The sequence below is a fragment of the Felis catus genome, chromosome B1 (genome assembly GCF_018350175.1).
Source record: "Felis catus isolate Fca126 chromosome B1, F.catus_Fca126_mat1.0, whole genome shotgun sequence".
Classification (NCBI taxonomy): domain Eukaryota; kingdom Metazoa; phylum Chordata; class Mammalia; order Carnivora; family Felidae; genus Felis; species Felis catus.
Window position 1 is genome coordinate 140862796 of NC_058371.1, and position 22035 is coordinate 140884830.

General features: G+C 39.3%; 1 protein-coding gene across 8 annotated transcripts in view; it reads left to right on the plus strand.

Annotated features, from left to right (window-relative positions):
• Positions 1 to 19: 19 nt before the first annotated feature.
• PAQR3 (progestin and adipoQ receptor family member 3) overlaps positions 20 to 22035 on the plus strand; it is a 33794-nt gene continuing 11778 nt past the window's right edge. The window contains exons 1-7 of one of the 8 annotated variants that reach the window (XM_023253015.2): positions 20 to 354; positions 4354 to 4516; positions 8945 to 9100; positions 12462 to 12659; positions 15221 to 15311; positions 18727 to 18875; positions 19428 to 21488. In XM_023253015.2, the coding sequence (XP_023108783.1) occupies positions 170 to 354; positions 4354 to 4516; positions 8945 to 9100; positions 12462 to 12659; positions 15221 to 15311; positions 18727 to 18869 (936 nt within the window). In that variant the 5' untranslated portion in view covers positions 20 to 169 and the 3' untranslated portion in view covers positions 18870 to 18875; positions 19428 to 21488. Of the gene's footprint in view, positions 355 to 4353; positions 4517 to 8944; positions 9101 to 12461; positions 12660 to 15220; positions 15312 to 16087; positions 16255 to 18726; positions 21489 to 21544; positions 21750 to 22035 lie in introns of those variants that run through there. The other 7 variants (XR_006596990.1, XR_440158.4, XR_002156235.3 and 4 more) reach the window with 7 other exon arrangements.

A 22035-nucleotide genomic window follows, 5' to 3' on the forward strand; every position in this document is an offset into this window, starting at 1 on the left:
GGCTGTGGCCGGTCAGAGCTCTGAGCGGGGCCTGGGCAGCGGCGGGGCCGTAGGACCTCGCGCTGCGTTCGCGGGCTCCGGGGCGGGGGCGGCGGCGGCGAAGCCCCCTCCCCGGGGAGGCGGGGCCTGAGCGAGCTCCCCAGCCGGGGAGCGGCGGCGGCTGGGAAGGATGCATCAGAAGCTGCTGAAGAGCGCTCATTACATCGAGCTGGGCAGCTACCAGTACTGGCCAGTCCTGGTGCCCCGCGGCATCCGTCTCTACACCTACGAACAGATCCCCGTGTCCCTCAAGGACAACCCGTACATCACCGACGGCTATCGGGCCTACCTGCCCTCCAGGCTGTGTATCAAAAGGTACAGTCTGGCCGCCTCCGCGGGGCGCGCCTGGGGGGCGCGCCGGCAGCCCCTCCTCCCCACCTACACCCTTTTTTGTCTGGGGTCCCTGGTGTTTTCCCTGCTTTTCTCCGTGCCTATCATTTCCTAGCTGTCCCATCCCTTTCATTCCTTTTTGCCACCTCTCCCGTCTCGTTATCTTTCCTCCTCCCCCGCCCGGGTGCCAGATCCACGGAATAATGACAGTTAACAATGTTTATAATTACCACTATAGCAGTTTTTCCTATGGCGCTTTGCATTTTACAGAGGGCTTCTAGATCCTTTATCCCATTTGGTGCTTATTAGAATCGACCCCACTGACGATGGCCAAGTGATACTTGCCCCTGTGTATACCTAAGCTTTATTTTTAGAGCAGCCCTGTGGAAACTCAGATGCTTTGGGCCAAATAAAATGCCTAACATGATATATAATAGGAAATTATAATAATATAATAGAAAACAAGTTCACATTGCCATATGCAATGTATGGGTATATATATGTATATGTATATACGTAGAGAGAGAGAGAGAGAGAGAGAGAGAGAAACCCAATTCATTCATTGAGCAGATACTATGGAGCCCCTCCTAGGTGCCAGGTACTATACTAAGTCAAGCAGAGAACAGCAGACAAGGCCCTTGTTCTTCTCATGAAACTAAGGTTTGGTCTGAGTGACACGCATTAAAGAGGTAATAACTCTATTGCATAATAACCAGTGTGAAAAACGCTGTGTAGTAAAAGTGCTGTAGCAAAGAGAGCCTATAACGGGCACCACCCTCCACTAGAGCCCTAGAAGCATTTCTAAGAAAGGACTTTCTTCATCATCTAAACCTTTAAAACTATGAGTCCCTTGAAAGCCTGGGTTTTAAAAAACAAAACTGAAAAACCAGTGTCCTAGTTCTTAAAATAGCAGAATAACTTTGTGTTAAAACTTTGTGTTAGGTATATCCTTATAGAACTCCACTTTAAGAGAATTAAGGTACAGGGGCGCCTGGGGGGCTCAGTAGGTTACCATCCAGATTCTTGATTTCAGCTCAGGTCATGATCTCAAGGTTCATGAGTTTGAGCCCCGCATCAGGCTCTGCTCTGACAGCTCGGAGTGTGCTTGGGATTCTCTCTCTCTCCTTTTCTCTCCCCACCCCCGACCCCACCTCTCCTCTGCTCTCTCTCTCTCTCAAAATAAACATTTTTAAACATAAGAGAATTAAGGTGCAGATATCGGTTAGCTCTAGGATACCGTGGTGACAAACCCTAGCGCTGGAATGTAGGCTGTTAAGTTGCTCAAGAAGCAACCACGCGTCTGATTCTTGGTCTTCTTTTGAGCATAGTCTTTCCTCAGTTTTTTCTGTCCTGTCTTGAAAGTGTTTTGGACTCACAGTCACAAAGTGACATTTCTGCCCATCCCTACTTCAGTGGATGGCCCACAAGCCTTCACAGTTTGAATCCTAAGTACTGTCCCCCCCCCCCCGACCCCCACTGTCTCCTTTGCATAAATTTATTACACAAGAAATCAGAGCTAGGCCCTGCTATGGATGTGGACTCCACAAGAACAGAGCAGGTAGCGAATTGCCGTTAAGTATTTTATACCCACGTAGCAATAGTCCTCTGCATTCTGATGTTAGTGTCCAAATCTCATGGATTGAGAAACGAAATACATACAGTGCTTTAATGTTGGGTTGTTGAGTCAAAAAGACTTGGTTATCCAGATCTGCACTTAACCATTGTGGGACCTTGAACAAAGGTTAACCTCTCTGAGCCTTATTTTCCCCTCTTGTAAAAATGAGGGTAATCACAATGTGTGCTCCAAAAAATATCAAGGATTAAATGAGATTATGTATATAAAATGCTACACAGGGTGTGGCACCTAACAAGCCCTCGGTAAATGGTGACTCACTTGTTATATCGTTGTGATTATTGATTTTGAAGGTGAACAAAGTATGGGTAACTTCTCACAGCATAAGAGTAGATTCTCTATGGGGAATATTTTTCCAAGTGCTCGTCCCACCAGCTTGGTCTTTTCCAGGTTCAGCTTCTGCCCTCTCTTCTTCTGGCTGTCAAGAGTGACCAGAACAGATTTTGGATGGAAGGAGAGGTTTTGTATGTCACAGCTGTTCTGCCAACACTGTTAGTGGGAAGGAGCATGCCAAAGCTTGTGGCTCTCAGATCAGTTAATCAGGGTATACTGGGTTTCACTAAGTGAAAAGTTTTGAGGCAACAGGCAGAGCACAGTATTGATCGTCAAAACAGCTGTATAGTTACAGGTGTTCCTTCACATTCCTGCGTCCTTACCCCGCCCCAATATAAGTGGTCTTGATACTTGACGCTTGTACAGGGTAAAACCTGAAATTCATAACAAGATTCACTTTATTCTTGATAATCAATTGATAGTGTGAGACCCTGTTATGTTTATGATGCGGGAAAATGAGAACCATGGTGATTCCTACCAATTCAGTACATTGGAGGCATATACGTTAATGCTTATTTATAAGGATTCTGAACCAGTAAACGTCAAAGATCTTAGTTTAAACAAAAAGATTTGATTTTGCAAGAGAACCGCAAGAGAATTTTAATCATTAGGCATGATATCACCTTCTATTGATGAGTTCTATTCACAGCTGGGGAAGCAGTTCACAAAATGGAGGAGCTGGAAGTGACTTGCTCATGATCACAGAGCTAATTTGTTGCTGAGGGTGAGGATGCAGGAGCAGTGACCCTTGTGACTCGTGGTTGGCGTGGTGCACTTTACACCAGCCTGTGCTGTCAAGACTACTTAAACTCAAAGCAGTTAGGCATTTAGTGAGCAAATAGTACTGATATTAAAAGTAACCGATTGTCCCTAAAAAAGGAGAAACTCATGCCACCTGTGTACTAGTTTGGTTTCAAACAGCCACTGCAAAATTGTTCCAGCATGCCTATCTTTTTTTTTTTTTTTAACGTTCATTTATTTATTTTGAGAGAGAGGGAGGGAGAGAGCACAGGTGTGTGCAGGCAAGTCGGGGAGGGGCAGAGAGGGAGAATCCCAAGCAGGCTCTGCACTGTTAGCATAGAGCCCAGCGTGGGGCTCCATCTCACAAATCGTGAGATCATGACCTGAGCCAAAATCAAACGTCAGACACTCAACCGACTGAGCCACCCAGGCACTACCCCTGACATGCCTGTCTTAAAGGACATTTCCAGTGGTACAGTTTGTATTTATTCTGCTTCTCTTGAGTCTGTTTAATTTTGCATTTACGTTTGATGAGTACTAAAAAGGTACTTTAAGTTTGTGCCTGACCTTATACTTGGCAGGCTTTCAGATACCTGCTTTTAAACATGTAAGTATGTAGCTAACATCCAGATTTAATCTGCACATTCATTTCTATGGACATTTAGCATCTAGTCTGAGCAAGGCACTATGCTTGGGATAGTGGTGTCATAAAGAAGGATGGTGCCAGCCATTAGGGAGTTGACAGGCTGGAGGACAAGAAGGAATTTATACATAAATAACTCATATGAGGAGGGAAATGGTAAATATGATAATAGGGTGAGCACCAAAAGAGCTCTAAAATGTCAGGATTGGTGGAGACATGGATGAACTTAAAAATTTAATTAAACAGGGGTGCCTGGGTGGCTCAGTCAGTGAAATGTCTGAATTCAGCTCAAATCATGATTTCACAGTTCATGAATTGAAGCCTGGCGTCAGGCTCCGTGCTAACAGCTCAGAGCCTGGAGCCTGCTTAGGATTGTGTGTCTCCTTCTCTCTCTGCCCCTCCCCTGCTCACACTCTGTCTCTTTCAAAAAATAAACATTAAAAAAATGTTTTAAATATCCTTTTAAAGATTAATTGAGCAGAGTGAGATGTTGTATTTAAAAGGCAAATATGAGGGTAAGGGCTTAAAGCAACAAGTGTTGGATAACTGCCCCCCAAAACTCTCCCTAATCTTTTAGATGCTGACAGTGAACAAGCCAGTATAAATCTGAGATGCATTTTTGTTTGTTTTCCAGTTTGTTTATTTTATCTAATGAGACGGTAAATATCTGGAGTCATTTGCTGGGTTTCTTTCTCTTCTTTACACTGGGAATATATGACATGACATCAGTGTTACCTTCGGCAAGTGCATCCAGAGAAGATTTTGTAATTTGTTCTATTTGTCTTTTCTGCTTCCAGGTAAGTCATTTCACAAACACCATTATTGGTAAAGAGAACTTTAGTCAGACAAGCTTGGGCAAGTGATCTTACTTCACGCCCACCACTTGCTTTACAGAGTCCCAACATAGCATATAGGTTAGTTTATTCATTTTTATAATATAAGCACCAAAAATGTTTTTATGAGAGTATATTTGGACTTTACTGTTAAAGTATACTTGAAATCCAACAGACTTTAAAGACTGAGAAAGTTTCTTTCCTTTTCTTTCCCTTTTTAGACATTTCTGTTGTAAGATTAAGGTAAGGATAAAAAAAAATACAAGGATAGGAACCTCTGTACTCTTATTTTCTGGCAGAGATAGAACACTAGTTACTGCTTAAAACTTGTTTGAGAAGTGTTCCCCATCTTTTTCCTATTTATAGGTCTGAGATTTTGCATTTGCTTCCTTACTGTCTTAATTTTAACGTCTTGTTTTGCTGTTGCTTTAATGTTCATTTCCTTTGGTCTTTTATGCTTGCCTGGTTTCAGATTCTTTTAGTTTCTCCTCCTCTCTACCTGTTGTGTTTGTTAGTTCCCTAGCACTTACATTTTTCTTCAAGGATCTGTAAAATTCCTTTAACAGTTACATATAATAGTTTTAAAAGCAAATAATCCTAAAGAAGAAGTCAAATGTGGACCAAAATCCTGCTGACATTTTTTAAATTAAATAAAATGCAGAGAGTACAGAAAAACAAAAAAATTAAAAGAGAAAGCTATCATCTCCATTCTTCCAAACAGAGGCCAGCACTCCCTGCAGTTAACCTGTGGCTGCTGTTTGAAAGGTGTATCTGTAAGCCAGCTTGCACAGATATTGCACAATGTGTTGTTTAACTTCAGACCTTCATCATTCAACTCAAGTTAAAACTTGGGAGTTAAATGACCAAAAACACATTGGGAACATCTCCCCTCCCCTTTTTTTCCTAATTCTAGTTTCTGGAATAATTTTAAATTTCTTTAAGGGAAAGAATACCTGTATTTTTATGTTATTATTATTTGAAATTTATTTTTTCTTTAAGTATTTTTTACGGTATACTCATTCTCAGGTTTGATTTTTGTCCTGATGGCAGCCTAAACATCTCTTAGAATCCATCTCTGGTTTGAAAATGAAAATGAATCAATTTCTTTACAGTTAAATTTTTAGATGTATCTTACAGACTAAGATGCCTTTAATAACCATTAATAAGCAGAACTGGTTTATACTCTACTGTTAATTATATGGATAGTATCTACTTTGAGAATCCCACATGTTTTCCTCAGCCCCCAGCTCTTCCCTTTATTCCTTCACCATCTAGCCAGAACTGATGTTAATTCAGGGAAAGCATATTAATTTTTATATTGGCTTAAGAAAACAATGCATTGCAGAGCTGAAAAGCTGAAATAATTACAACTGCCAACGAAAAAACACCCAAAACGTTACAGTGACTTGCCCAGGGTTACTGAGCAGGACAGTTAAATCCTGTTCTAGCTACTAGTGCAATGATCTTTCTGGACAAGATGCTAACAACAGCTGAAGAGAGCACATCTTCCCTACTGAAAACTACCATTTCTGTTATTTTATTTTTATGAAATTAAATTTATAACTTGCTCAGTTTTTCTAAATTCTTAGAGTGAACAGGCAATATGGTAAATCACAAGGATTGATTTACATGTAATTAAAAAAAAATTTTTTTAACATTCATTTATTTTTGAGAGAGCACGAGCGGGGGAGGGGCAGAGAGAGAAGGAGACACAGAATCTGAAGCAGGCCCCAGGCTCTGAGCTGTCAGCACAGAGCCCGATGCAGGGCTCGAACCCACGAACTGTGAGATCATGACCTGAGTCGAAGTCAGATACTTAACCAACTGAGCCACCCAGTGCCCCAATTTACATGTAATTTTTAAAAGACATAACATTTTTCCTCTTTCACTTGTACCATTTTATATGCTCAGTGTTTTCCTACCAACCAGATTATTAGAGTACATTCTGAATGTAGAAGAGTAGAATGTAATTTCGAGGGCTTTGAACTTTCCTAGAGGTCTTTCTGTATGAGGGAAGAGTAGAATATAGGCATGCCTTTCCCTAGATTCATTTCATTTACATTCAGTTCCACAAATATTTTTTTGAATGCCTCCTATCTAGACCCAGGCACTAAGCTAGGCATCGGGAATACAGTGCTGAACAAAACCAACCTGTCATAAAAATCAAGTCACCTAGGTGGGAGGGCTGAAGGGAGTGAGGCAGGGCATTTAAGCAGAAAAAATAGTTCGTGTAAAGGCCCAGAAGCAAGAGATAGTTCAGCACTTTCTGGACTTGTAGGTGTTGACCTTTCTGGTTGGATCATAGGAGAATGGAGAAAGATGAGGCTGGAGAAGAAGAAGCCAGATCCTGAAGTATTTGGTTATCATGCCAAGGAGATTGAAATAGGATGTCACACTCTGATTTTCTGTTTACCTTGATGGAGAGAGATATTCCACAGAAGGAAAGTTCCCAGAAAACTGAAACCATACTCCATTTGTCAGATAATTTTTCAGGCAGTTTTTTTTTAAGGAACTCTAATAATAATACATTTCTTTTAAAACAGAACGTACTAAGTATAGGTTTACTTTTTAAAAACTCAGTGTTCTCTACTAACACTCTATATTCGACTTTCCTTTTGATAAGTGTAATTTTTCTCTTTATTTTCCTTTTCACAATGAAACTGGCTTTACTGTTTCTTACTATTGCCATAAAATATATTCATGTAGGAGTTCAAACAAACAAAACAGTATATGGAAGAAAGTAAAAGCCATTTGAAATTCTGCTTTCCAGAGGTAACCACATTTGACATTTTGGTTAAGTTCCCCCAGACATTTGTGTATGAGCAATTGCCTCCCGCCTGCCTACCTACCTGTCTACCTAATTCTGAGCTACGATCATCTCTGCTTGCTGTTTTGTGTCACTCAACATTGTGACGATGAGATCTTTCCTTGTCAATGAAAATATGTACCTTGGTATTCTCTGGATTTACTGTGTTTAATCTCAAGGGTAATCTGAGAAAACAAATAACCAAGCTTCTTAGAATTATATTTAATTGGGTCAGTGAACTCCTGACTTGTGGCTTAGTAGCCAAAGCCACAGACTGATGAAGATTTTAGACTATGGATGAAGAAATGACATTGCGGCTAGGTACACTTTTAAATAATGGTATTGAGGCTGTGGTGCCTGATTAGGTTTGTTTAATGACCAGATTCTGGAATAGCTACCTGACCATTTGTCTGCCTTAGCCGTTGCTTACAAAATATTTGTCAGTTTGACCTACTTCATATAATCTATCTGTGCCATTTTCTGTACCCCCACTGTCACTGGCTTAGGATAGGGTCTTGCCACTGCTCTCTAGGGCTACTCTTAAAACCTCCCATCTTAGCCTTTCTGTAAGACTGCACTTAAACTCTTCAGTAGTATCACACCTAGCCCATCATATTGATGTTAAAATTCTTTGATGTGTAGAACTTGCCATAATTGTATTATGAGAGGGCCACATGACAGTCCTTAATGGTCTGTGTTTTCAATATGTTGCTTTTCCTGTGGACCCTCCAATAAACATGTGAGCACTTTTATTTATACTCTTGAGGAATGCCGGAACAGCCTTTTAAGATCCAGTGTAAGTGGCATCCCTTCTGTGAAGCTCTTTTCCCCACCATTTCACCCACCAAATGCACACATACACCCACAAGCCCAGTCCTCCCCTCCTCCCCTGTGCTCTGCACTGACTTTTCCTATAGGACTTCTTCTATTACCACTGTTCGTTCATTCATTTCAGAAAAATCTCTCAGAGAATAGAGGTCTCATCCTTGTATCCCCAGTGCATGATACACAGCAGGTATTTAATGGCTGAAGGGAGTTCAACCATAACAACCTTATCAATCTTAAGAGCAGCTGCTTGAATCAGATTAGCTTTGCTCTCAATATGGCAACACATAAAGTCAGCATAAGTCATAATCATTTTTTCTTGAACACAACAAAGCTGTGTTTAACTCACAACCCAAAAATAAACTCTATACAATGAACTCTTGCACAGGCACGAAAAGTCTTAAGTGAAGAAACCAAATTGCAGAACAGAATGTATAATTTGATTCCATTTGATTAACTTTAAAAAGTATATATCATATGTGTCTGTGTGGACTTGTATATCATACATGTTCAATACATTCTTTGAAGATACCTAGAAGGACACATAACAAATGTTACCAGGGGCTAATCCTGGGTAATAGATTAAGTGGGAGGAGCTTATGTTTTTACATCATACAATTCTGTGTTCTTTGATTATCTTTTGAAGGACATGGATTACTTCTACAGTGGGTACTTTTTTAAAAAGGAAACTGAATGCCACACAGGAGTTACTTTAATTTCTTTTTGTTTAGCTTTGCTAAGATTTGTTCTATTTTCCATAGGTCTGTATGCTTTGCTCTGTGGGCTATCATCTCTTTTCTTGCCATCGATCAGAAAAAACCTGTCGAAGATGGATGGCATTAGATTATGCAGGAATTTCTATTGGAATACTGGGCTGCTATGTCTCTGGTGTATTTTATGCTTTTTATTGTAATAACGTAAGTAACTTAAAACATTTTATATTCTACTTTTCATGTAGGTCTTGGGTTTTATTGCCATGAATGTTTCCTTTGAACTTCTGAATAAACACATAATTAAGTTATAGAAGAAACAGAAGAGTCTCGTGTGTATATAAACTCATTTTTCAAAATGGCCCTGCGATCTCTAACATCTATTATCAGTTCCATACTCATTTTACTAATTTTCCATTGAAATATATATTTGAAGATATTTTCTTGAAACTAATGTAAACTAATTTTCTCGAAACCAAAAGTTACGTTTCCACTAAACCCATATAGCTATGTGATCCCTCAGATGCACATTACATGTCTTTTATTTTTGTGTCTATAGATCTGAAGTTAAAGTTAGCGCTTGATAAAATTAGGAAGCTGGCTGCTGCTTGCTGTTTTCCCTGATCCTTACTCCTCTTTCAGTGGAAAAAATAAAGGGTGTGTCTGTGAGTGTGTTGACCCAATTCTTCATAAGAAATATGTTTTCCTTTCCTTAGTCTTACATTTGGAGGTAGGCATAGAGGCAGACCAGCTAGGAGGTAAGTGACTAACAAATATGCATCTATTGTGAGTTCTAAATCAACTCTACCTTCTGACTCTGATGTCACAAAAGTCAGTTGTGTCCTTGTGCAAAGCACCATTTGAAGCCCTGCTATCAGATCATATAGCACCTGAGCTAAAAATATTGGGCCGCCAAACTATTGAAGATAACTCTCTACCTCATTACTTCATGTCCCAGTTGAGGAAACAAACTGAATCTTCCCCTGGGCCCAGCAAGCCCTCCCACTCAGAAAGTCCTGCCCTGCTACCTTACTCTTTTCTTTTTCTTTTGTCCTTTAGTTTCTTCCTCTCAGAGCCAGAACAGAGCTGCTCGGGGGCAGTTCACATCCTAGGCACCCCTAGCCCTCTTCACAAGGACTAGAGCCTGTCCTCTCCACAAGCCCTCCGCATGTCACAGGTGCTCCAAGCCAGACTCCCCAGCCGTCACTTCCTGGGACGACTGGCTACAGCACAGGATTCTGCTGACTTGGGAATTCTTAAGTAGGACCTTTGTCTCTACGCAGTAACAGAGATGACTGCCAGTAAAGCTGAAGTGTAAAACTAGCAAACAGGAAAATCATAAATTTGGTTTGAAGTAAGAGAATTACTCATTGTAGCCACTTACTTATGAGCCATTTGCTTTTTAGGCCTAATCATGTTGGAACTTAAGCATATAATTAAACATATATGCAGTTAACCTTGTAAATTGATTTGATTTGAGTAAAGTACTCATATCTGCTCAGCTTTCACTTACTGATTTTGCATGAAACTGTTTACATCTTTTAGAAAATTTGAGGGAATAAGCTGATAGCTAGGAGCTTGTGAGTGCAGTTATGTAATGATTGAATTGTTTTACTTATTCTTTCTTTCTTTGAAACCTAAGCTGTTTTTTGTTTACCTGTTCCTAAACATACCTGATAATCCAGGAGACTAGTGGGACACTTTGTGCATCTCTCTTCAGAAAAGCTAGAAGTAAGAGAAAGACAACTACTGGAACTAATGATTTTTTTTTTTTAATTTTTTTAATGTTTATTTTATTTTTCAGACAGAGACAGAGTATGAACGGGGGAGGGTCAGAGAAAGAGGGAGACACAGAATCTGAAACAGGCTCCAGGCTCTGAGCTGTCAGCACAGAGCCCGGTGCGGGGCTTGAACTCACGGACCGTGAGATCATGACCTGAGCCGAAGTCGGACGCTTAACCGACTGAGCCACCCAGGTGCCCCTGGAACTAATGATTATTTAAAGGAAAAATTGTTTTCTTTCCTCTGGTACCCGATCATTTCCAAATATCTGGTTTCTATAGTGGCTCTTTATCTTTTAAGGAACACAGGCTACTTTGAGAATGCAATTGAAAACTCTAGACCCTCCATCCAGGAGAATGTACATTTGGGCAGAGACTAACCAAACAATTTGACATGGGATTTCAGGGAGCTAGTAGCCCTACAGAAGTCCTTGGAGCCCAGCTGAAGAACTCTGCCCCATGTGATGCTAACTTTTGAGCTTCCAACTGCTCATTTAGATACCTAAATATTCTATAAGCCCTTCAGACTTAAAATATTTAAAAATGAACATTGTTTTGGGGCACCCGGGTGGCTCAGTTGGTTAAGTGTCTGACTTCGGCTCAGGTCATGATCTTGCAGTTCGTGTCTTCAAGCCCGCGTCAGGCTCTGTGCTGACAGCTCAGAGCCTGGAGCCTGCTTTGGATTCTCTGTCTCCCCGTCTCTCTGCCCCTCCCCTGCTTGCACACGGTCTCTCTCTCAAAAATAAACAAACATTAAAAAAAATTAAAATGATCATTGTCTCATGCTTTCCCATTCTCTCTCCCTCACCCCCCCCCCCCCCCACACACACACACACCTGGCTCATCTTTGCTCATTTGCTGCATTAGTAAAAACCACTTGCATGGCCTTTCTTACTGGGAACAGTCTAGCTATCTTCTACTGCCCTCTCACACATCTAGTCAGCCATTAAGATTTTAGTTGATTTTTAAAAAGTCTCCTGAATCTGCTGCTTACATCTGTCTTCTTTGTTCAACAAGAGCCCAAGCCCCTGCTCTCTCTTTGAATCAGTTATTCCAATTAATATTCTAGTTGGCTTCCTGTCACCTCTTTGTTTTTCACACTGATGTCAGAGTTCTGTTTCTAATAAGTCATTTTGAAAAGCAAGCCCGTCATCTCCTTCTTAACGCTGCCATTCCCCCAGTGCCAGCATGGTACAGTTCCAAATACTTAGCCTCGCAGTACGCTGCCTTTCAGCCTCCCTTCTCAAAACCTTCCCACCGTATGCTCTGTTCCTTTTCCTTGAGAACTCCCTCTTCCCACAGAATCATATGAATTCCTCAAGACCCTGCTTAGATATCATCTCCTCTGTGAAGCATTTATTAGCCACTCTAGGTAACAATTGCCCCCTCCTCTGTGTTCACACATTCTGTTCACAGCTCTTGTCATTGGATTATAATCATTTCTTTATGTCTGCCCCTCCCATAGTCTATGAGCTCACTCACTGAGAGAATCCATGTCGTAGTCAGCTTTGTTTCTACAGGACTGAAGTTGTCTCTGGCATATAATAGGTACTCAGAAAATGCTTTTTTATGAGTAAGTGTGGTTTCCACTAGCTCTCTTTGGAATTTGGTTTGTCCTCCTAAGAAACCTAACAGTTCTATGGAACATGAATGTTGTAAGGCAGGAAGTTCATCATGTTTAGAAATGAAAAAACTACATAAGTAGTCTTCTACATATAATGTAAAAGCCAGAATTAGTCTTTTCCTTCTCTTATTTGTGTAACAATTAACACTTGATTTCCTTCTAGTACTGGCGTCAAGTGTACTTGATCACAGTGCTTGCCATGATCCTGGCAGTGTTCTTCGCACAGATCCATCCCAATTACCTCACCCAGCAGTGGCAGAGGCTCCGTTCTATCATCTTCTGTTCTGTTTCGGGATACGGAGTGATCCCAACTCTTCACTGGGTTTGGCTCAATGGAGGAATCGGTGCTCCTATTGTACAGGTAGGTTGAATGTAGTCAATAGCTTTTCTTTTTTTTTTTGTCCTTTCAGTTGTATTCATGTTGGGTAAAGTACTATAATCAGGCCAGGTGGGTGGGTCTGTGTCATTTGAGAAAATACTTATAACTGCATATTGATGCCATAATTTTCACATCTATATAAAGAAGTACGCCTTGCAGGATAAAGAAGTGTAACTACTGTTTTTTTCTACGATATCTTTCTGTGAAATGATATATTCTTAACTCTCCTTGAGTGTGTAAATACCCAAGTCATTATCAGTGGAGGACTTCCAAGTTTCCAGCTTTGTCAGCTAGGGCAGAGATAATGCCAGTGATAACGCAAATTTGGAACTAGGAGGAATTGATTGATTGATTGATTTTTGTGGAGGAGAAGGAGCTGGGAAAGATTTTTCCTTGGACCTGTTGAGTCGAGGCACCTGTGGGATGTAAAGGTGGAGATGGGGTTGGAATTTAGGTCAGAGTTTGAGACTAGTGATGAAGATTTGATCATGTCCCACCCATCAAGGAAATTATATTGAGAAGTAAAAGAAGAGCTATAAGAGTTAGGTATTATGGGCCAAGTCGGAGTACATTAAAGAAGTGGCTCAGTGAGAACTCCTCAGTATTCTTGAGATCAGAAATAAGACTTCAGATCTCAGAGATCCATGTAAAAATGCCTTAAATATGCACTGGAGAATAAATTTAAGAATTTTTAACATCAGTAAGTATGCCAAGAAATCTAGCAGAAAGCAGATATACTTGTTGCAGTGAGACCTTTGTCTGAAATATGGGGATTTAAATGCAGGTTTTATTAAAAAAAAAAAAAAATCCTAGTTTTTTTAGAAGACCAGGGAACTAATAATAGGCTTTACACACACTGCATGAAGTTGGTAACAGCATGGTAGAAAGCATTTAGGTATAAAACAGAAAGGAAGGAAGGCAGGCAGGCAGGCAGGAAGGAAGGAAGGAAGGAAGGGAGGAAGGAAGGAAAGAAGGAGAAAGAAAAGAAAAGGAGAAAAAGAAGAAAGAAAGGAAAGAAAGAAAAGAAGGAGGAAAGAAAGTTCTGTGATATAGCAAATTGAGTGATATGATCTGGCCACTTTGCCAACTTAGAAAAAGGGTGATGTTTTCTTCATAAAATTAGGAATTTAGGAGAAAAGTGAGATAGTAGTGATGAGGAACCTCAGTGATCCTGATATCTATGAAAACATCACTTCTCTGACAGTTTTACTTCTTGAAAATAAGTTAAAGAAAACAATGGTGAAATGCAACTCTAGATTTAATTCTAACCAGAAATGAATAACTGGTTATTGACATAGAAGAGGCCAAAATTTGGGATGATGTATACACATCCCTTTTAATCTTATAATGACAAAGAAAGAGAACCAGACCTATTGAGCCAATGGATTTCTGAGAAATTCAGAAAAATATGGGAACTTTCCTGTGTTCAGAAATTTTTAAATAGAAATATGGTTTAGGAAAATAGTGGTTCTGAAAGATGGAAATCTAATGTGATCACAGATCATTCCAGTGAAGAAGGGAGACTTCCAGAGAAATTTTCCAATAAGCTATACTTTTAAAAAGATGGAGAGGGGTGCCTGGGTGGCTCAGTTGTGTTGAGAACGACTTTTGATTTCGGCTCAGGTTATGATCCCAGGGTCATGGGATCAAGACATGTATCAGGCTCCACACGGAGCGTAGAACCTGCCTAAGATTCTCTCCCTCTCTCCTCTCCCTCTGCCCCTCTCCCCCACTCACGCACTCTCTGTCTCTAACATAAAATTAAAAAAAATAAAAAGATGGAGAAAGAGAGAGAGACTTAACCAAAAATGAAAAGTTCCGGAAGGGCTAATCCTGGGGATAGATTGCAGTTGTGTTCTAGAATGAGAAATCTCATGTTCATTAGTCTAAGAATGCAGGTTTTCAGGAGGACCCTGATAATTCTCAAATATTTGTAGAGAGAAGTAATTTTGTCTCTATTTCTTAAATGTTTTCTTGGGGTATTAGGTTTACAACCAGAATTGATAACAATATACAAAATTGTTATAAAATAAATTATAGCTGGGTAATTTTCTTAGGGCAAGGGAAAGCTTTCCGGTGGAGCTGAGAGATGGACTGCTTCGTATAGTAGTATTCAAGAGGACCATTATCTGGGATGGTGGAACACATTGCATTGTTTGGCCAAACCTCTGCAGTCTTTTCTGCCCACGGGTCCCTGATCTTCAGTGTTTTGCTTCTTCAGCTGATAACTCCATTCCCCATGTGCATTCCACCCATGAAACTATGTTGGTGGAGTTGGGTGTCCTTAGGACCTTCAGCCATGTTCAAGCTCTACTTCCTTTATTACCCTAACCTTTAGGACACTCTCTGTTCCCTCCTGTGGGCTATTTTCCACAGTATTGAGAGCAAGTTTTCTATTATTGGATACTGTCTACAAAAGCAATTTAGATTTAATGGGCTTAAATTCTGCCTCTGAATTCTACCTAATCAATGAATTAGATTCACAGTAAATTGGGAATTCAGTCATAGTAGAAAGATCTGTGAAAAAATGTTTTGCTTTTCAGGACTTTGCACCCCGTGTAATTGTGATGTATGTGATTGCTCTTCTTGCTTTCCTATTCTACATTTCCAAAGTTCCAGAACGGTACTTTCCAGGTAAGTAACACTTTTATAGTGCTTTTTGTGACTTTATTCTAAATATATGGTGGAGGTGTATGTTTCAGAGTATCAAAAGTTATTTCAGTATTATTGGTTACAGAAAGGCTCTCCTATTGTCCAATGTTATCTAAAACTTTAACTTTCAAAGGGCTTCCATAGACTTCCTTTCCTCCTCACCACGAGTTGAGTGTAGTAGATGAGGTCACTACCATTTCACAATTAGGAGCTAGTGACAAAGCTGGGAGTCTTCTGACTCCCAACCACTGTTTATTTTGTGAAGTACTAATTGCCTATTACCAATGACTTCTTTATATACCAACTCATTCTTAAAAAATAATTTATATATGCAGAGATCCATAAAATAAGAAGAAAAGAGACAGAGGAAAATAAGATGATAGTGAAAAGAAGCCAGGGTTAGGACCACTTCACCATATATCCATCATGAGGTTCTAAATATAGATAAAGATCACCAGTCTGCATTTCCGCTTCCTGGCACCCAGTACAAATAATGTAAGTTAAGGGTCTTCATGTCCCCAAAATATACACAAGCTAGTGACTCAATAGAAGGAAAGATTTCCCTGATCCTCCAGTCCAGAGAAAAAGACTTCTGGTAGAAAATAACTAACAGGATATCAAGTAGAATGAATAATGTTCTCCAAAACATGTATTTTCTTGTTCAGGAGCTTTAGCTCTGGAGTCAGACTGCTTGGGTTCAAATCCATATTGCCCACTTACTAGCTGCATGAGCTAAATAAGTTACTTCACTTTTTCAGCTCATTTCCTCATCTGAGCATGGAGATACTACTTTCCCTCATGGGGTTATTGTGGGGATTACGTGTGAAAATGTACAAGAACCATTCAGCAAGGTTCCTCACAAGAAGTAAGCACTCCATACACGTTAGCAGTTGTTACTATGATGACGTCCCTCCACCTCACTCCCGTAAGTGAAAAATGGGGTTTAGTAAGGCACAGAATGACGCAAGTCCAGGTGACCTTTGGCTTGAGTCGAGAATAACAAAGTGCATACAGCAGTGATTTTTTTGGTTCGGGGAGGTAGAAGTAGGTGTGTGGCTCAAATTCAAACTGCAGACTTGTCCCTCCTTCTTGGGTGAAGAATCTTCCACAGTGAATTGAACACAGGATTATGCCACTTATGATGTGTGTTGGGAAGAAGAAAGGATGAGAAACCCTGATCTAGAGAATAGATCACAGAACCTCAGGCATTCTTCTGTGCACTTGGTTTTTTCACCACTGAGCTTTAAAAGTGGAGTACCAAGAAGAACCTGAGTGTAAACGTTAGGATTTAGGAACATAAGAAGGACATGTCCCTTAATTGAAGACCATCTTCATGCAGAGCAGAATTTTCCTCAAAAAACAGTTGTGGCAAAATGCATTTTTATATCACCTTATTAATAATTATTTTATTATTAATTTCTTCATCACAAGTACACGTAGAAAATTGAATGATGAAATTTTTCTGAACTACATAGTTATGGCCATAGTGTTTTTATGCCTTAGAATATTCATATCTGAAGTTCCCAGTTACCTAATAGAGGACACCTATAAAAGGTCAAATGTTATGTCACTTTTCTTCCAGGTGAGCTTGACATAAAACGTGCCCCAAGTAGCTGAATGTGTGGAGTACAGGCACAGTAGAGCAGTGGACATATGGAGACCATACAAGACAAAAAGTCTTTACAGATAAAAGTTATAGTCTCAGATGTTCATGAATGAGTGGCTTAGAAACCTTGTCTGGCTGGCCAGTCCCCATTTATGACCCGGATGTAAAGAGAAACATGTGCGGGGCGCCTGGGTGGCTCAGTCAGTTAAGTGTCCAACTCTTGGTTTCAGCTCAGGTTATGATTTCATGGTTCATGGGTTTGAACCATGAACCCCGCAACCTGCAAGTGCGGAGCCTCCTTGGGATTCTCTCTCTCCTCCTGTCTCTGCCCCTCCCCTACTCACACACATGCTCCCTCTCTCCCTCTCTCAAAATAAATAAACTTAAGAGAGAGAGAAATATGTGCAGTGGTGTAAGATGGTGGGTGAATACTGTGAAATAAAAAAATTTATACCTAAGAAATTACTTTCATCTCAGTTACATTTTTTTAAATATGTAAACATCACAAGGATATTTGATTGGGTCCAAAGATCACCAAAGGTGTCCATGAACAGAATTAAGTGGATCTGCATACTTGTATTACAATGTGATCAATTTTCTTTGTAGTCCTCTGCATTTTGTGCTTTTAAAAATGAGTCTTTGAGCTTCACTGGAGTGTCAAAGTGGTCTGTGGCACCGAAAAAAGGGTAGAAACCCCTATGGAAAGGATTGTGTTGACTTAAACTTTAAAATCTACATACTAGAGCACCTGAGTGGCTCAGTCAGTTGACCATCCATCCAGCTTCGGCTTAGGTCATGATCTCAGGGTTCATGAGTTCAAGTCCCACTTCAGGCTCACTGCTGTCAGCACAGAGCCTGCTTCACATCCTCAGTCCTCCCCTCTGCATGCCCCACCCCCAGCTTGAGCTCTCTCAAAAATGAACATTTAAATAAATAAAATCTATATACTGTACTATTACTCTTGATAAGACAGGTAAGGTTAGAGAATATTTATATTACATGACCATAGAAGCACCGTGAGTAAGAAAAAGTTACTTACATTTAAATTTCTATAACTCTGTATTTTATTTTGGTATTTTTCAAGAGGCTTCCCATATGTTAATTCATCTCCTTGGAATTTAAACTTTAAGCATAAAGAGAAATAGTTCTAAGTTGTATATGAACTAATCAACCTTACTTAATGAAGCCATTACTAATTGCATTTTGCAGATGTAACCCATGATATATACGTGTGTGTGTGTGTGTGTGTGTGTGTGTGTGTGTGTGTATCCAGATGTATAAGACATTGGAGACAAAAGGTCAAATTCCTCAAATTAACCAAATTAGATTTGAGAACACACTTGGAATCGTATTTCCAAAATTCACCAATGTCCTTAAATTAGACCAAAATATGAATTCATCCTTTTTTAAAAACATCTGGGGGCACCTGGGTGGCTCTGTCGGTTGAGCGTCTGACTTTGGCTCAGGTCATGATCTCGCGGTCCGTGAGTTCGAGCCCCGCGTCGGGCTCTGTGCTGACCGCTCAGAGCCTGGAGCCTGTTTCAGATTCTGTGTCTCCCTCTCTCTGACCCTCCCCCGTTCATGCTCTGTCTCTGTCTCAAAAATAAATAAACATAAAAAAAAAAAATTAAAAAAAAAAATCTGGGTTTGAATTACTCTCCAGGTGCTCTGAGATGGCCAAAATATTTTTGCTGCTAAGCCATATGTCCAAGGCCAGACATAGGAATATATTCTTATTTTAATATCAAAATATTAGAATCAATATTCTTTTTTCTCTACCTTCCCTTCTAGGACAACTAAACTACCTCGGATCAAGCCACCAAATATGGCATATCCTTGCAGTAGTGATGTTATATTGGTGGCATCAGTCAACAGTGTATGTCATGCAGTACAGACATAGCAAGCCTTGCCCTGACTATGTTTCACATTTGTGAATTCAGGTATGGCCACCTGCTGTATTCAGTTATTAAGCAATATGTAATGGGGAGTTGTATACCCCACTGTTTCTAAGATTCACCGTAATTTTTTCTTTTTCCTCCTATTTAATATATCATGAGTACTACTTTATAAAAATGGAAAAATATACTTGGGGATCTGTAATAATAACTACTTTACAGCCCTTAAAACTACTAATTTGCTGCTTGTACAGAAAGTGAAAATTAGTTGGCATTTATAAGAAACATCTGAATAACAATGAATGTGAAACCAGTATAGAAATAGTATTTGTTTTACTTAACACCAGCTTAATTTGCTTAGGAAGGGCTCACCTCCATTATAAAATGGAGTCATCCTGTTTGATTCCTTTAATAGAAGATATTTACAGTAGTTGATCAAGTTTTAAGTGCCTAACCAAGGCGAAGGTTGCAATAGCCTATGCTTAACGTAAGCTAGGAGACTGGTTTTGAATAATTACTAGCCTTTAAATATATGGTTTGTGAGAAACCGGCACTTAAAATATGATTTCCTTTAGCTATAGTCTCTCTTCTCCTTAGGAACATTGTATTTTTTGGTTTGCTAGAATAAAAACTTCAATCCTTTCCTCCCTTGAGAGAGGCTTTGAGAAGAAAAGAACTTGCATCATTTTCCATCGGATAAGAATCACATTAAAAACTGATTATATGATCAGGCAACAAATTCTGTGGTCTAATAATAACTAAGACATTATTAGCATTTAATCCTTTTAATTTTGAAGAATATTATTTAGTTCCATATAATAATTGCACTCTTGCCAGTGGATTACAGATTTTTGGTTCCAAAATTCCTGTAGAAGAATTTCACTGAATTTGCAGTCCTAAATTTCGTGACGGATGGGGGTTCCCAATTAGATGGGTGCCACTTTCAAGGCCACAGAGTCCAGATGGCCCAGTCTTGACCCTGAAATGAACCTTAAGCCTTAGAACAAAGTCATGCTGATTCCCCATTTGGTGACATGATTGTTTACCTGTGCTCTAGCCTTTCCGTTTATGCATGTGTTAGCATTTTATTGACAACTCACAGTATTGATAACACTAATATTTGAGCCTGAAACATTAAGTTTACTCATTATATATACCTAAAAAATAGATCTCACTGCCCTACCATACAGCACTCTTCTTGTTCTTTGGCCTTGTCATGTATAAATTAAGTTCCTTAAAGCAGTCATTCACAAAAACATGCTGTTCATTGGAATATAAATTATTATTCAGATTTCTTAATGGGTTGACAGGAGTTGCTTTGAATACTGGTATATCTTCAGAACCTTGGAATTACCAAATATCAGAAGTGTTGATTGATGGTGAAGCTTATTTCCACATTGCCACGTATACATCTGGTATTAGGAATGTTACTTTAATGTGCCTCAGTTTATGCATCTGTAAAATTTTGTATTTCTTTTCAGTATAGTGTTTTTGGAATATAAATTCCCCATGCTAGTATCTCAATAAGGAGAATCTTCCCAGTAGACTATGGGTGCTGTATTATACCCATTATGATGATGGAACACACTGCTTTGAAAATGGCTATTTTATAAGGCCACACAGATTTGATCTATGTGTTAAGTGAAAGAAGACTTTAGTGTAATGATAATAGGATGTATTTTCCCTAAACCATCTCTTACGGGTTTACATGATACTGGTTTTAAATAGATATTTTGTCATTTTAGCCAAACAAAATACACTGAGTAGGTATACTTAAAAAGTCTAGTTATTTTAGGCCTGATACCACTTTTACTATAAAATCTTCTCAAAATAAAAACATATTGAACTGTAAGTTTCACTTTCTCTTAATTTTTAAAAAATATTTCTGGTTTTTTGTAATAGTATATGAATTATTTAATCCTTGCCATCTGAATTCATGGATAAAAAGATCATACTGTGTTTGACTTTTTGTTTTGTTTTTTGTTTTTTGGGTTTTGTTTTGTTTTTTTTTCATTTAAAAGGCATACAGGTCTGACTGTAGGGAGAAGTATACCATGTAAACCTTTCATCTTTTTATGAAAATGTTAAATACTGTAAGAAAGCTATCCTCTCTCATTTTCATCTTTACCATGATATATTTATTATAAAGTAGGGAATGAATGTGGATTGCTGTCAACTAATAAACACTTCTGTATGTCAGCGTTTATTGACCACCTACTGTGTGCATATCACTACTGGCAAAATTTTTAAGACATTGCTAACATTAAAGAATAACTATTTAAAAATTGCCTCCAGATCTGAGCCTTGTAATAATGTATATTTAAGTTATTTTTGTTTTTATAGATTTATTAAAATAAGATTAAAAATACACAATTCAGCTACCGTACTAAAAGGCTGGTTTTAATTTTACAGTGTGTAAACTATAAAAGCTCTTTACCTACAGACTTTACAAGTACATTTTAAAATTATCCATGGCTGTTTTAAGTTGTCTATAGTGATTTATAAGGTTGTAGTTGACTAATTTGAGGCAATTATCTTTCTATATAAAGCCATTTTCAAAAGCTAGTGCTTGTCTTTTTTGTTATGACACTGAGTGCAATTCAGTAAGCTGCATGGCAAAATATGTATTATGTAAATAAACTGGGTTTACTAAATATATTAAGTGCTGCTTGTCATTCTTTATAATACGTAACAGCTTCAAAATCATATTTTAGAATCAGGAATGAAGAATTCAGGGACTGTCACATCTTATGGCATCCCACCTGGACAAAGTAACCGATTTGAAGATTGTGACTGACTGGCATAAAGGTGTGCAACTCCATTTGGCAGGTACCTACCTGGAGATATCTTTGCCCTGTACTAAACACGAAGGGGCAAAGTCTACACTTCTGGATCCCTGCCAGTTGCTGAGCTGAGTAGGTCTGTATCCACCTGAAGTCATCATTCTGGGTTATCCCGTCCCTGCCAAAATGTGTGAAGAATCAGCCACCAGGGGAGGGACACGAGTCTTTTATATGCATTATCACAATTACTATGTTTGTATTAAAAAGAGGTACAGATGCTACTGGATACCAGTGTCCCCCAAAATTCTGTACCAGACTTCTGAGGAGGTGGTGAGATAAGGAGCCAAAACTGCAACTACCTTTAAGGAAACACTTTCATGAGGGAGAGCTACCAGCAGCAGGGGTCTCTTGTGAAAAGTGAA